A 16,339-nucleotide genomic window follows, 5' to 3' on the forward strand; every position below is an offset into this window, starting at 1 on the left:
CTATGAAAATTTTAGTACAGCATAAGGTGACAGTGATAAATTTGTGTCTATGTAGAAAATTATGAAATCAGCCACAACTTTATGCACTTAAGTCCAAAAAGTGCAATACAGTTAATGACAACCCCCGAATTTTAAATAAATTGTGTTGATTGCGTAATAAGTTTCAGTAAGGTGACGTTATCATTTCTTGACTGATGAGATTAAAAAGCCCTGAGAGATGTTTGTAGGCAGCCCAAAGAACTTTATTTATTACAAACGCCATCAACATGACCATTATTTACAGGCAAATTTTTCTCCAAAATGTATAACTTTTAAAAACGTTTTTATCAAGGTAAAATTTATTTTCTTCAAATGTTCTAGCGATGATCTTGTTCCGGCAAGCCTCGCTTATTGCACAAAACATTGAAATTAGATTACTTTATTTCATTCAGCTAAAGCTTTTACTATTTCCTCTTCCTTGTCATCGACTTCTATTTTTTCCGCACCAGTTCTAGTTTAAGTTTCCATAACTCCCTGGTTGATGTCTTATCTAATTTGTCTTGTCAGTATCTGGCTGAGGAGATACCAAAGTGACTTACAGACTCCAGCAACTCAACACAGACGTGCACAGACAATGACAGTTCTGGCTTTTCATTTATTTAGGAAAGCCACATTGTACAATATTCTTATTAACATGTCTCTTTTCAGATTTCAAATGACAACTAACAAACCTAAAAGAAGACCCTTTTTTCGTAATTCACAGATTCTTGACTTAGTATCACTGTCGAGGTACTCTTGAGCAAAGTATGGAACCTTTAAATGCTTACATAGGACCGTGGATGAGCTGGCAGCTCATTCTGGGAGTGTACCCTGCCTTCGCCCATATGAAGCTGGGATAGGCACCAACACCGTCCAAGTCACCCCAAAATGGATAAAGTGGTCGAGAAAATGAAAGTTTTTAAAGACTAAATGATATTAAATGATATTAGCTGCACTTGTATTTATTTTGTTGGTATGTATGTGTGTGTCGGGGGGGGGGGGGGGGGGCTCAATTGTAACACATGGTTATATACAGTACAGTGTTTCATTAGATTTGACATAATTAAAACCACCCAAACCTTAATAAAGCTATTGAAAAGGTGAAGTGATAAAATCTTTGCATTGCTATGTAGACGTTTGTGAACTATTGAAGTGGTCCCTGCAGCCCCGAGGGTTGTTTGAGCTGGCTCTTTGCTGAGTCATCATTCCTTCTTCTTCACAGAAACATCATTTATGCTTTCCTGGGCTGGCCTGAATGTTGCAGAACAAGCTGCATCAGCACATTTTACACTTTTGATCCTTCATTTGGAGGTTTGGGGGTTCAGACTTAGACCGACAGGAGGCTTCATTTCACAAAGACATGCTTGAGTCGTCATAAAAAGGGATCGGAGTCACAGAGCAGTAATAAAATCGATTTTTGAGGTGTCACTCAAATGTAGTAAAAATGGAGATTTTGGCCCCTTTTTTATGAGTCACCATATTCATCTTAAAACATATTCAGCTAGCACTGTTGCTGCACAACAGAGTTGAGTTTGTTCTTTGATTACCATGGGCTTAAGAATCTATAGACATGGACTCTGGAAAGGTCTCACTCTGCCCTTAATGCAGCCACAAGTTACTCTACTGAGTTGAATACCATAGAATTCAGAAAGTCAAGAATTGCTTTATTATTGCGCCAATTAACACAGTATAGATGTATACAGATCTGCAGATTTACTTACATACTTTTCCCCTTTGGCAACAGTGTTACTGGATTGTTGGTGTCATTGCTAAATGAATGCATTTCCTCTTTTGTCTTGGTAGATAAACCTTACAGTATTTTGCATTTAAATAAAACCTATTGCAATCTATATGTTTGATACAATATGGATGCACTTTCTGCATATGTTTGTATTTTTAGGTAGTTTTACCTAAAACTGGACCAAGTTATCCAATCAAAGAGCCGACCTGACTGAACCTGACACTGGGGCAGTTACGCCATTCTTACATTTGAAATCCACCAATACTAGAGGAGGGTCATATGATCAGCACATGGGGGGTGGGGCAGTGTTGGTAGGACACGATCTTCTATCAGGGCAATTAGCTGATAAATGTGCACACTTCATTTCTTTTCCAACCATAACCGAGAGCAAAAGGAAATATTTTCCAGAAAAAAAATAAATAAAAAAAACGCAGACAAGGAGTTTTACTTAATATTTTTGATGCACTGTTGGCTTTAAAATAGCCACATTAACAATATTAAAATAGTTCTTTAAAAACACACAAATAATCTTTTTGTCTCCATTAACTGTGGAGTAGTTTAAAGAAAATATATGCAGTCAAGGTATTCGTAGCTAGTTTACAGAACCGAAGGCAACATCAGCATTTTTAATGGGCTCAGATTTTAAAAATCCTATCCTAATGAAGACCAGCAGGGTTGAGCGCGCGCTTCCACCTGTCTCTGCCGCCCATGTCTCCATTGTTGTGATTAGATTGAAAACCTGTCCCTGTCAATCATCATGCCTCAACTTATCAGTTCAGGTGATCTATTGCTCACAGACATATGTGGGTCAAGACCCGGGCCCTCAGTAGCGGCCTCTCCCTCTCCCTCTCCCTCTCCCTCTTCCTCGGCCAGTGCTCAGATGTTCAGCTGAGCGCCGAAGCTTCTTCCTTTCCTCCTGGTGTTCCTGCTCAGCCAGCTGCTGCTTCCTGTTCTGCTCTGACTGTAAAAAACACACAGAAGGATAACATTCCATCACATATATATTCTTTAATGTGGCCACGTGACAAGAAGGCAGATTTCTTTTCTGGCTTGTGGAAAGTTTTGATCAACAGTTCAGTGTCCCCATTTCTTCTTAATGTAGCACACAGTTTAAAAGGCTAATGTGGGACCAGAGGCAGTTCTAGCCCATTAGAGACTGTGTGTGAAATTTGTACTTCCAATAAACAACGGATGCATTTTGGATTAATCAGCACATTAAAGTTTACCTTTTGAAGTTTAAAAGTTAGCTGTTTGCTGCCCACTGCACTGTCAGCCATGTTGCTAGTCCCAGAGTGTTCTTCTAACTTTAAACGGTCCTCCAATGAAGCCCTGCAAGACAACACAAAGTTAAAATCTTTTCAAACCTTGATTAAGATCAGCATTATAACTGATTAAAGTGTGTAAATCATATTTCAAGTAGAATGAAGTGCCTTCTTATGAACAGCTGCAAACCCTGAAGCAGCGCCATTAATTTATGATCTAGTGTTAAACCTGACAAACATGAACAAAATAATCATCAACACTTAGAGCCAAGACACTTCCACAAACATACTTCTGTAGTTTCTGCTTGCGGGAAACATCATTAAAGCTTCTGAACTCCTCTCCGGCTCTGATTTGATAAAACTGCAGCTGATTTGTCTTCCTTTTCTCAGCCATGTCTGATGTTTGCTGACTCTGTCCACTCTCCAGTAAAACGGTGCTGCGATCTGTGTTCTTCCTGTCGGTCTTCCGCCGGTCTCGGTCCTCCTGCCGCAGCAGACGCCGTTGCTCTCTGACCTCTTCCACCCAACTCTTGTCATCATCTGAGCTCTCATCCTCGGAGCTACCTTTTCCCTCAGGCTCCTCCTCATCTTCAGCCACCTGCAAACATGTTCAAAAGTCATTTGTAGAGTCTTCCAAAAGAGCCTGCCACAGTAAAAGGCTCCCTATCATTGTGTCAGTAATAACTAATGTTATAACCAAATACGGCCTCACTTGTTGGGCAGCAGCCATCTGACGCAGCTTCTTAATCCTCTTTTTTCCAACATTGGACACAATAGGGTTGAGGAGGCGGAACTCCTCACTCTGCTCATCCACCTGGTACTCTGGGTTTTCAAACATCACCTTGAAGCGGTCATCCCCAAGAATGCTGGGAAGGGTCTAAACGTAGGACAAAGCATTTGGGGTCATGAGTTGTTTGTGAAGTGCACCGATACTTTGTCATACAAAATTCGCTCCCTGGCAGATTTGTTTTTGATGAAATAATAAATAATATTTTAAAAGCAAAAAATAGTTATGGTGTCAGTTCTTTTGTAAAAAGGTTTGTTTGTTTTTGTTACTGTGGAAATGTGGGAACAGTATTGGGTGTCTGAAATCACAGTAAATGATTTTGGATGGAATTATTACATATTAAAAGCAACAAAGATTTTAACAACTACAGAGACATGCGCTAAAAGGTTTGATCCAATTATACGGTGAAGCTGTACAGAATAAAGTGGGACTGGACTCTCCTACCTTGCCCTTCTTTTTCCTTGAGGCCAGAGCCTCTTCCTCGTCACCCTCCTCCATCAGCTTCAGAGCCAGTTCCTTGTTCACTTTGGGCAGTTTCTATGTCCGTAAAAAACAAAGACGTTCATACATGCAGGAAAGATGAAGTTTGTTTTACCGGTTTCACTTGTTTTTGGGAAATATTTGTTCGTCTCTTCTCATTTTTATTTTTTCGACATTTCAGTGGAGCATTTCACCTAAATATTAAACACCTCTGAAAGCAGCTCAGCAGACAGGAGACATGGAGAAACTATTGGGGTCTGAAAACAGGGCGTTTGGTGACCAAGACATAAATGAAAGGTGGTTTCACAAAAAGGAAGGAAAACATTGATGCATATTCAATCACAATATGAAAGAATGTTAAAAAAAAGTACAAGAAAATAATGCTGTTGCTAGACTACAATATTATGTAAAAAATTACAGTGAGCTGTACTGCCTTCCTAATTAGCCCTAAAACAGGTCTTTTAAAATTCTAAAATTCTACTGTTTGAAGTTGTCACAATTTTTACAATTACTTATCTAAAAAAATTGTGAAGTAACAATTGAATAGTCTGTTTGTGATCATTTTATATGCTATAGTATAAGGGTAATCATAGTTTAATAATACACATACACCTTAAGAAGGATAAGAGCCATTTATCAACATTCACTGAACATTTATACCTTGTTTGTAGACACTTTGGGTCAGTGCTGAGGACATGAACAGTTAAGATGCAAGGGCTCATGTTATGTCAACATATTTGTGGTAGAGGACAGGTCAAATTTGTGAGTTTAGGAATGCCATGTTAAAAAAGTCCTAGCTGTTCTTGTTTTGCAGCATTTTAAAACTGCATTTTAGTTGTTGAACGACTGCATGTGTGAGAGGCTCCCAGATAATGAGCACAATCTCAGACTAATGAGCTCATTTTGTTGTGCCCTTGACAGCCGCTTAATTACCAGATATGCTGCGTTAAGAGGACTGGCCATTTCCTCCTCTTCTACATGTTATATCTGTGTCTATATTTCTATCCATGTGTTTCTGAGTGACCGGGAAACACGTTTTTCATCACTATGTAATTTTTGTTTGCTTGTAAAAGGTCTGAAAAGCAATGAAATGATGTCATAAAAGAGCTAAATGCTGGAAATGTGGCAGTTATGTTAGTTTTATCCAGCTGTTGCTGTGAAAATGAATTGCCAATTCTGACAATTATGAAAAAAAAGCTCAAATATTTGTGACAGGCAGATTTGCTGCTAAAATTAAGTTTCCCATTTGATTAAATGCTTAATAATCAAATTACTATCAAGTGTAAAAGAATACATTTTGGAAACTGTACACCAAAGCTGAAAGAAGACACTTTTCCTCAGAATCTCGTACCTGAATATTTACTCTCTGAGTTCTGGACTCGTCGATCTTTTGCCGGATCTTTTCTTTCCGATACTCCTCATATGCAAAAGGATTCGCCATACCCTTGACCTGTGACCAAAACAAACATATCATGTTACATGTTATGATGATCAACACAGAGAAAACTAATCTGTAGTTTTGACACCGCACCTTGTGATAAAGCCTGATGTCCATGAAAAATCCATGCATGTATGCTCTCAGGAGAGACGATCCCACGAGATGGGACAAACCTGTCAGGACAACAAAGTATATTTATTCACCAGATGTCTGGATCAAATACTACCTTTGAAGGGAAGGTCATAAAATATTTTGCTATTTCAAGTAAACTTCCTAAATCCTACTATTAAATTACATTTTTTGATGTCAATTGTTTTTTTCTAATAAAAAATGTGTTGATTGAAGGACTCCCCATCCTAGCCAGATATTGACAATTAAAAATTATTGGTTGACTATGGTCCAGAATTTAGAGTGATTACACTGATAAAAACTGGGCTCTTTAGAGCTCACTAATGTCTGACTCTATAGCTTCAGAGCTATTGTACAGCTATTGCAGCTCTCCTGAAATGGCTGTATAAGTTCAAATAGTTTCATATCCAATGGCCCTAAGATTTTTGTTAAAATGAAATGGCCTGGTTGTTATTTGCTGCAGCTACAGATGAGTAGGTCACTTTTTACTAAAGCCACATATAACAACAGTGCCATTATTTTAGTTCCTTGGCAATTTACTCTGAACTCATGCACAGGGCGTGGTTGCCTAGTTTTGTACCTCTTACAAACATTTCAAGGCCTTAGGATAAAAAAACAGTGATACCGATCGAGCTTCTGCATAATTATCACTGTCACTCAAACAGATTCCAGCTAAATTGGAAAAAGCACCAACTTCTTTCAGCTACACTTAACTATCTATATGTGTGTGTGTCTGTATTAAAGTCTATATAATCAATGTATGTGCACTCTCCCCTTTTATGGATTGTTTGATAACTCCCATACATTTGCATGATTCTGCTTAACATATTTTCAGTTGTGTTCTTGTATTCAACATCAATATTCATTAGCCTGATACTTTGTTGATCCTCACATGGCCATAGAATTGACCAGACTGGGATCAATAGTTCCAAATCTCATTGTTATCTTATATCCACTTCTTCAATGTATAAATTACAACAGAATACATACATTTCCAACAGGGAGGGACTTATTTGACTGAGGTCTAGAAAGAAAATGAAGTCCTCCAGAGAGAATGTGGACTGTGCTCTCTCTCGAAACAGATCCACAGTTATATAACTTCTCTTGCTCCCTGCCTCATATTTTTCCCCAAACAGCCAACCCCCTCCATTCTTCTTGTCATCTGATCTCTGTACTGCTGAGCCCACATTCCAATGTGCGTTCAACTCTCCTCCCCTCTTCCACATGCAACTTTTCTTACCAAATGCCTTTCCAGCAGGTGCCATGGATTTGAATTTAGGTAGTCCAACCACTTGTGTAGGCGGTATGAAATTGCCACATGGCCATTGTAACGTTTTTGGCCTAGCTTTCAGAGTTGGGACTTAATTACCATTTTATTCACAACTTTCAGAAATTAGGTACTAAACTATTAAATGCCCCTTTTTTAAAGAAACACTAAATGTTGGAAGGACTCACCGAGGTTTTCCAGATCCTTTCGGGTGACAAACTTGTAGTCATCGTACACTGTGGTCTCTGGGCTCTCTTCTAGCTCCTCTGTCAGGTTATCGAGGAAGGAACACCACCGAGGTGCAGGACCCAGAGTCTAATTTAGATTGTTGAGTTGGTACAAAACCCAAGAAAAAATTTGTTGAAATAGATATTTTAATAGTCAGATGGATAAAAAGAATAAAGTGTGTATTCTCGATTACAGTGGATTCTTGTTCAAACAAAGCAAATTTGGTTATGTATTTAAAGATCAACTATCTGCTGCTGACATTACATGAATTATTTCTATTCATGGTATTTAAAGCTTACAGATTTAAATCTTTGTAATGACATTCATTACATTTTCAGGCCCAGTCTTGCTTTAAAGGTATAACCTGAAGTCTTCTTAGGGGTAACCTAAAGTCTTCCCTGACTTAAAACTGATTTACCAAAGTGCAGGTTCTATTTATCAGATAATCAATTTAATGTGCCTGGCATTTTAGTAAAGGTTTTTTTTTTAGTTCTCTTATGTTGAATATTCTCATATTACTATTACTTCAATAGAATGCTGGGTAAGCTACGCTGTAAGCACAGGCTCCCCTTCCAAAGGTGAAATCTTCTACCTCATATAGAGGAAACTGAACAAAATCCTGTTTGATTTCACGTCAAAGATCTCTTATCTGTGACTTCTCACCTAGTTTAAATCAATGAACGGGGGAAATTCTTGTGGAACAGCTCAGCACTTTGTGTAACAGCCCACATCGATAATGACATTTGAACAGTCACACATTATAACGGTCAAAGTACAAATGAATTCTTACACTGTATAGCCCCTGGCTGGAATACACTGGCTGCAGCCATTATTTGATATATGCATAGAACTGCAGAAGCCCAAAGCTGTGAAACCAACACAGAATGGCTCCTACTGAAATATTTATAAAAATAACAAAACCAGAATTTAGACCTCAGCAACAGTGAGCAAGGTTATTGATTGACTTCTTCTTGCTTGTTTGAGGTTTGTGGCCCTGGAGCACATCCTGGTGAATTAGCTTTTAGGATTAAACCATCAACAGAAAATAATGTGTACGGTACTCTGGTCAATGTCTGCTATACACACATTTCCTCATCATGCTTCATAGAACCATATTAATTGAAACGAATACACTGATCCGGCATATCATATGTCCACCTGCCTCATATTATGATGGCCCCTTTTTTGCTGCCATATCAGCCCCAACAGATCAAGCTATGGACTCCACTAAACTCCTGAACATGGGCTGTGGTATGGGGCACCGAGAGGTTTAACAGCAGATCTGTCCTCAATGGATGGGACTTGTTTGTCCAGCACCCCACAGATGGATTAAGAGCCAGGGAAATCAGAGACTAATTCAAGGCCTCCGACGCACGCACCTCAAATCTTTTAGAAAGCATTGTGGATTTGTGGCAGGGAACAATAGCCTGAGGACTATCATTCCCATCATTCCCATGAAAGGGTGTGTATGGCCTAAAACAGTACTTATACTTATCATGTTATACTTGATAGGTGTAAATGATGCAATGAAACTCCAGAATCACTTGTACAAACCTGTTGTACAACACCTAATCACAGGGTTTTGTTCATATTATGGACACAGTATCAGCAGTTTGTGCTCAATAGTTAAAATGCGGTACTCACAGGGATGTAGAATGTGCTCATCTTAGGGTCTTCATTGGCAGTAAAGAGCATACCTGTCAATGTAACAGGGTGAAAAAAGAGAAAAAAGATGCCAGGCTGAACTTCTCTAGTCCCATTTTAGTATAATAAACTCATAGTCAGTAGTAATATTGCACCAAGTTGTAATGCAACGTTGTCTAAGAGATGAGGTTTCTGCAGTAAAATGGTGTAATCAGTTTTACATTGCTTGGAGTATTTGGCAAACGCTGTTTCTTTTATTCACATTGTGTACGACCACATATTGGCCGACTCTGTTCTTTAATGTCATCATACTTGTTATATTTAAATGTTAAAAGTAATTTAAAAGATACTTTACAGGTGCAACCTGACAACATTTAGTGTGCTTTGTGGCCCAAAGTAATACTACTCAAATTAAACCTAAAGAGCAAAGCTCAAACTGCAGATGATTTTCAATTTAAATTTCCCTACGTAAAGAAAAAAAAAGATATATGTATATGATTTTTCAGGTTTCTTCCTCGGTAAAATTAACACAAGCCAAATTAAAAGGTGTAGGTCTGGCGCCATCCGGTGGTCGAAAACGGGTATCTGATTGTCAATTAAATAATTCCTATTTGCTACATTAAAAATTAAATATAACATTTCTCTGACAGCTACAAGTCGCATCTTCTGACAAGTTAGATTTCCTTGCATGGTCAAATCGATCCTGTCTTTTAAGTTGCACTTACCTGAATTAGGGTAAATACAAACATCATTGATGTTTGTCTGAGGCTGTATGGAGGCGAATACTTTGCCCTGTGAGTAGAAATATAAAATACAGTAGATTACTGCAAGATCCTTGTCGCTGCTTTACATTGGCCATCTTGAAAACTAAAAACGTATTTAGAAAGTCAGTAAGGAAAACTTACGGTGTCTTTATTCCAAAATTTTATAATCTTGGAGTCTGCAGAAACAACAAGGTCTAGCTGATTGTAGAAGTTGAGTGATTTAATTGGCAGATTGTAAAAGTGGTCTTTCACCAAGAGTGGCTGGCTAGAGCGCAGGTCATACAGCAGTACCTTTAAGAACAGAGGTCAAAATGTAAACATTTGAGGCCAATTTCACTTCAATTGAAGAACTGGAATTTTATGTTCCTCATGAGCAGCTGAAATTCAACAGTAAAAGGGAAGTACACAATGGAAATTAAAACAAACAGCGATGTAGAAGCATACCAGCCAAGGATGCCAGTAAAATGTAGCCGATTCTAAACACAGTAACAACATTAGCTTTAGCTCCCAAAGAAATATGAAGAAGCAAAAAAAATAAAAATAAATAAAAATAAAACACCATTCAGAGTAGAAGCCAGAACATAATTTTGATTTACCTGTCCAGTACTGGTTCCCACTGCTATGTTGAGCGAGCCATTGAACTTCAGAGCACTAACAGAAGGCAAGCCTTGAACTCTACCAGGAAAAACGAACAAAAATGCAAAAATGTTAAATGAGCCAGAAGGCAAGATGTTGATAGGTCAGACCATGAGGAGAACCCATAGATTTGTGCAGCTTATGCATATGAGCGACCGATTCTTTATTTTAAACAACGTCTAGCAGTGTAGATGGCTGATGCGCACTGATGACATTTAGGAGCCATACCCAAGTTTATTAGAGCTGTGTCTCACAGCGTGGCTCATACAATAAACAAAAGACCGTTAAAATCGCCGTCTGTGGTGTGTGCGCCTGTTACATACTGGGTTCCCTCAGTCAGGCTGTTCAGGGCACAGTCCAGCACACCCACTCTGTTCCTATCTCGAGGGTCCCAGCATTCCACCCTTCCCTATTACCAAACAGGCAAAAATCAAAGCAGTTTGATGAACATTCAAGGAAAATAAAGCAATTTAACAGTAACAACAGTAAGTACAGGGGGAGCCATGCAGGTGAGTTTTGTTGTGACAGGTAAATAAAATCATACACCTTCTGTAATAAAAGTGTCAGGTATTCTTTTCAATTTCATTTGGTCCACAGACCTAAAGATGTGCACGAAGGCATAGAATGTAAAGACATTCACATCATACGGTTCATTCCACATGAACTATGTAGGTATGTGCTTATACTTTCACTCTTTGATGACTTCAGATAAATACTAGCTGTGAGGAGGGTGAGGTTTTACTACCATCACATTACCTGGATCCAAAAACAACATTTTTGCTTATCCACAGCCTCAATTGATTCTCATAATATATTAACTGCAGAAAGTTATGTAGGGAAATATGAGCGTGTGTCTCCGTTGTTGTACTTTCTCCTTTAAAACTTTGGAGGTCAATTAAAAACAAACCATGGCAGTCATCATGGAAACATGATGCTCTGTCAGTGGAATGTTCTTGAAGGTTTGTGGTGCAAATGAACACGTGACCACGGCCTGTGCGTGCTGGACAATTTCCCTTACAGGTGTTTAGTCTGGCTTTATTAGTTCCAATAATAAACAAATGAACTCTCATCTCAAATGAACTCTCATCTCTCCTTTTAACAAAGAGCAAGTATCCCAAGTAGGGGCACCCTATTCCTCTGAAATTATGTAATATTTTCAGTATTGTACTTTAGTCACTCTTGCTAAAGCCCAGTAGCCTAGTTTACTCTTCTCCCCTTGCATTGCTAAGGGGGATGGTTTTCATAGAGATTGCATCATCTGCGGGCCTGATGCAGAGACATGTCATGCACCTCTTAAAATTTGTAAATATGCCAAACTATAATTTCCAATTGTTGCCTTTCCAACTTTACTTTGTATTGTATCCTAATTTTTATCATTTTCGCCAAGGTGGTCGAGTGTTTTTGCTCAAAAAACACTTTCAATGAACTCAAATGTGAGCGAAGGAATGAAATTTGCCCCTTTTTGCTTGTTTGGCTCTATGTTCAGGAGGTTGGATAGACAGGTGGCTAAAATATGGCGCCCTCTACTGTTTAGGTCAGGGGTCGGCAATCCGCGGCTCTGGAGCCGCATGCGGCTCTTTGGCGCCGCCCTAGTGGCTCCCTGGAGCTTTTTCAAAAATATGAAAATGTAAATTGTTTTAATATAATTTCTGTAGGAAGAAAAACGTGACAAACATTCTTAAAGTTTTCCAATGCTGTATAAATGCGTATAATAAATATTTAATTTCACCATCTCATTATAATGGAAGTTAAACTTAAAGTGGCCACGTGGTGCTTCATTCTCTCCAGGATGCTGCAGAGAAAATAAACATTTCATCATGAATGCTCATTATGTATTTGTAGCCTACTTATCATTTGGAAAGTAGGCTAATACAGCTAATATAGACACTTACAGCATGTGTTGCCTTTATTATAAGCCCTATATAAGGCTTTTAATGTTTTGCAGCTCCAGACAGATTTGTTTATTGGTTTTTTGGTCCAATATGGCTCTTTCAACATTTTGGGTTGCCGACCCCTGGTTTAGGTGATTAATTACATCAAGAATAAATGAGGAACCCCATCTGAGCAGGAAACATGCTTGCGTTGTCGATAGGCTACGCAGAAACAGTTGGAGCCCATAAGGCACACACAATCATATGCACACACATACACAGCACTTACTTCAGATGTTCCAGTGGCAAACAAATAATGGACAGGGTTGATGTCACACACATTGTTCTCCCTGGTGAATAATTGAGAAATACAAAAACATAAATGCCAGTTGAGAGCAAACACCAATTGTTTCCAGTTTAAAATAAAAACCAATACACACGGAAAAAGAATACATACACAGCATCAGTCTGTAGTGAGTTCAAGAAGCGACCCTGTTCAAGATTGAGCCTGAACACCTCTGAACTGGAAAAAAAATGAATAAATTATTTACCTAGTCAGATGATGCTGATGATCCCTCTATTTATCAAAGTCTCACCTTGTCCCCACAAAATACAGGTCACAGGAGGGGGCGTGATATGAAAAGTCCCTTCCAAATTTTGGTATTCGCGTCTTGTAATAGTGTCCCTGCTGGGAGTGGAACTCTACGTAGCGGTCACAGTGCAAAAACACCAACTGCACAGCCACGATGTAGCAGAGGTGGTGTGTTCATGAACATGAGTCAGTAAAAAGAAAAGAAAGAAAAAAAAACAAACAGTGAATTTCATTGCATTTACCTTTATATATCTGTAATAATACTGGATATAGTTAAGGCAGCATTTTTATATGGTCAAGGCATTTTTATTACCCACAAATATATGAATCATGCCAAAATATTTTTTGTCAGTTATTACACAAAGAATATGGAAAACTGTGGTATTTTACTTTGAAGGATGTATTTTTGAAGAGAAGTATAAATCTGCCCCAGGCATTATTCAAATGACCCCAATAAATAATCTTTGCATCAAAATATCTTTATGTAAAAAATATAAGGAAAAGAGTATAAATTGTATACATTTGCTAATAATATATATTTTTTCAATCATAAATGGTCTCAGTAACACCTTGGTTCGACTTAGTCACTAAAAACTAAATAAAGTGACCAGTCAGGAACAGCAAAAAGACTGAACTGAAGCAAGAGAAATGGGACTGTCCACTTTTTTATACGATTTATACATTTTAAACATTGTGTTAATTTCTAATTAATGAGTCAAGACAGCATCCTAAATGACTTACCTTTGAGTAGTCATCAGACAGGATGTCAAAGGCCACGACTTTAAGAGAGAACAGACATTTTTCACATTAAATTTCAGAATCCTATAGTAAATAACTAACTATATACAGTATATATATCAGAGTACACTACAGTTGTAAGAAAAAGGTATTATTTTTGCATAAATTGGTCACAAAATGTTTTTTGGATCATCTAATCTTTTTGCACACCACTAGTTTAAGCAGACTGTTTCTAATTTATGCAGAAATACATGTGATCCAAAAGGGTTCACATACTTTTCTTGCATATATATAGAAAACAAAATATTTCTGATTTACCATCTGAATCAAGACAGCGTTCAAACTTCAGGGACAACTGGTAGGTGTCATAGCAACGAATCCTGGGTTTATAGGTGCCTAAAATGAACAGAACACAAAAACATAATTGGAAAATTAATCAACTGGCTTCTTATGTTCTCAAGCTCTATCATCTTTGATGCAGTTAAAAGACATCTCATCTGACCTGTTGCCAGGATGAAGTTCCCGTCCCTGGACACTTTGATGGAGGTCGACACTGTGGGCATCTCAAAGTCCTGAATGAGCTCAATCCTGCGCTGGATGTCTGAGGCGGAAAAGGGGATTGAAAACATCTGAATATTGGCATGCATTCAGATAAAATAAACCTGTAGTGAAAATCATGGCAGTGAACTCACCAACATCTTTCTTCTGAAGTTGCCTCTTCTTCCGATCGGACAGCCACTTTATTGGAGGAAGCGTAAAGAGTTGACTTGTCAGAACATCTCAAGCATTGAGGGGATATTGGAAGCTGTCAATAAGTGGAATTGATTGACTAAGAATTATTTTTGATTGTTATCGTTTCTGGAAGTTTCGTGACTTCAAGATAACGTGTGCTTATCACTAAAAACACAAACCAATTCTCTTAAGCTAGCTCTATTAGCTATGATAAAAATATTCCGAGGCTTTCTGGCTAAATAAAACAAGAAAAAAACCATTCTCTTACCTCAGGAAGAGACTTTCCATGGCTTAAATTGTAAATCTTCACATCATTCACACTAGATAGCTGCATCGTAGAAAGTAGAATCCACTCTCACACATAACACTACCCATACACAAGAGTTGTCTACACTGGACCCACGTGGTTGCTCTTCTTCTTCGTGAGTTCTGTAGGTGTAAGAACCTTACACGGTACTCTATCGCCATCTATTGCTTCGAATGTGAATAAAAGATTAAATCCTGTGTGATCAACGTTCGAATTGAACGACAATTGAAGTAGAAGCTACGAGCACGATAAGAATATTTAGAATTATTATTATTATTATTATTATTATTAGTAGTAGTAGTAGTAGTAGTAGTAGTAGTATCATCATTAGGATTATGGTTATTGCTGTTGTTGGATGATCTGACAGATTATAAATATCATTCATTTTCCATCCATCCATCCTCTACCGCTTATCCGGGTTCGGGTCGCAGCAGCCTGAGAAGAGAAGCCCAGACTTCCCTCTTCTCAGCTACTTCTTCCAGCTCGTCCGGGGGGATCCCCAGGCGTTCCCAGACCAGTCGAGAGACATAGTCTCTCCAACGTGTCCTTGGTCTTCCCGGGGGTCTCCTACCGGAGGGATATGACCTGAACACCTCACCAGGGAGGCGTCCGGGGGGCATCCTAACTAGATGCCCAAGCCACCTCATCTGGCTCCTCTCAAAGCAGAGGAGCAACGGCTCTACTCCGAGCTCCTCCTGGATGGCAGAGCTTCTCACCCTATCTCTAAGGGAGAGCCCAGCCACCCTACGGAGGAAGCTCATTTCGGCCGCTTCTACCCGTGATCTTGTTCTTTCAGTGCACCATCCCCTGATTGCAAAATATACTCCATGATTTGGAGCTGTTCACATGTGCATGAGACATTGTTAACTTCCACCTTTTCAACGATGCCTTGTGACACCCTTCTCCCACCTGCAGGTGGTTCAGGGTTTTCCATATGGACCAATGGCGGCTGGTAGCGAGGCATTTGTTGGGGTTAGCCTCTCCTCCTCTATCAAGCTGTCTGCTCCATTGTGTCTGCCAGCAGTTGGGACGGTCCCAGGGCGTTTGGTGGAGTCCAGGGAGCTTTTCCTGTAAAACAGCCATTTCTCAGTGGCAGGGTGTCCATGGAGCAGACGGACGTTGTTTTCAGTCTGCTTTATAGACTTGGCCTGTGCGATGTTTGGCCTGGTGCATCAGCTCCAGCTGCAACCATGTGTTTTCCATCTAGCGTTCAACTAGTACGATGCACAGCTCTGGCCGACAAATGGTAACTGTCTCCATGTTGGTATTTGAAATGTTTATGTTGATTTTCCTGAAATTCATCTGCTGACCTGTACTATGGATGGACACATTTTTGGACTCCTTGGTTTTTGTCTCTCCCTTGTCCCCTGTGTGTCTTGTTTTCCTCTTTGCTGAGTGGAGAGGTTGGGCCTACTCCCACCACCACATCAGCACAGCTGTGGCTTATCGTTATATTTATTTGCTCCCCTGTGCTCTCTCTCGCTCTCTCTCTCTCATCTACTCTGTTACTAGACATCCTCATTTCTGGAGTCAGCTACTCTCTTTTTTGGCCTTCATTCCTCAGTAAAGTTTTGGAAGAATCTGCTCCTTTCTCCCGTGTCTGCATTTGGGGCTCAATTCGCATCTGCTTTTCTGCCTAACAGAATCTCTGTTACCAGTTTCACACCAAGATTTTTATAAGGGTTATTTAATGAGAAAAGGCTGA

General features: G+C 39.1%; 1 protein-coding gene across 2 annotated transcripts; it reads right to left on the reverse strand.

Annotated features, from left to right (window-relative positions):
* Positions 1-614: 614 nt before the first annotated feature.
* nol10 (nucleolar protein 10) lies at positions 615-14,755 on the reverse strand. 2 transcript variants are annotated; one of them, XM_057059047.1, is made up of 21 exons: positions 14,596-14,755; positions 14,288-14,333; positions 14,098-14,196; positions 13,914-13,991; positions 13,599-13,636; positions 12,862-12,998; positions 12,723-12,788; positions 12,555-12,615; positions 10,718-10,803; positions 10,355-10,433; positions 9,900-10,049; positions 9,720-9,786; positions 8,995-9,047; positions 7,311-7,437; positions 5,820-5,899; positions 5,640-5,738; positions 4,253-4,345; positions 3,734-3,898; positions 3,312-3,619; positions 2,986-3,088; positions 615-2,720 (listed from the first exon to the last, which is right to left on the reverse strand). In XM_057059047.1, exons 1-21 carry the CDS (start codon positions 14,659-14,661, stop codon positions 2,583-2,585), a joined length of 2,139 nt encoding a protein of 712 aa, XP_056915027.1. In that variant the 5' UTR covers positions 14,662-14,755; the 3' UTR covers positions 615-2,582. The 2 variants fall into 2 exon arrangements, with proteins under 2 accessions (XP_056915027.1, XP_056915029.1); XM_057059049.1 differs by having other exon boundaries at positions 14,288-14,400; positions 14,596-14,733.
* Positions 14,756-16,339: the final 1,584 nt, after the last annotated feature.

This window comes from Takifugu flavidus, chromosome 16 (assembly GCF_003711565.1).
Source record: "Takifugu flavidus isolate HTHZ2018 chromosome 16, ASM371156v2, whole genome shotgun sequence".
In the NCBI taxonomy this organism is placed as follows: Eukaryota; Metazoa; Chordata; class Actinopteri; order Tetraodontiformes; family Tetraodontidae; genus Takifugu; species Takifugu flavidus.

Excerpts from the sequence above, each read along its gene's own strand:
- nol10 (XM_057059047.1), bottom strand. The coding sequence starts at position 14,661 with ATGCAGCTATCTAGTGTGAATGATGTGAAGATTTACAATTTAAGCCAT. Across the intron at positions 10,434-10,717 it reads AGCCTGACTGAGGGAACCCA|AGTTCAAGGCTTGCCTTCTG; the intron begins GTATGTAACAGG and ends TTTTCCTGGTAG. Across the intron at positions 9,787-9,899 it reads AATTTTGGAATAAAGACACC|GGCAAAGTATTCGCCTCCAT; the intron begins GTAAGTTTTCCT and ends TTCTACTCACAG.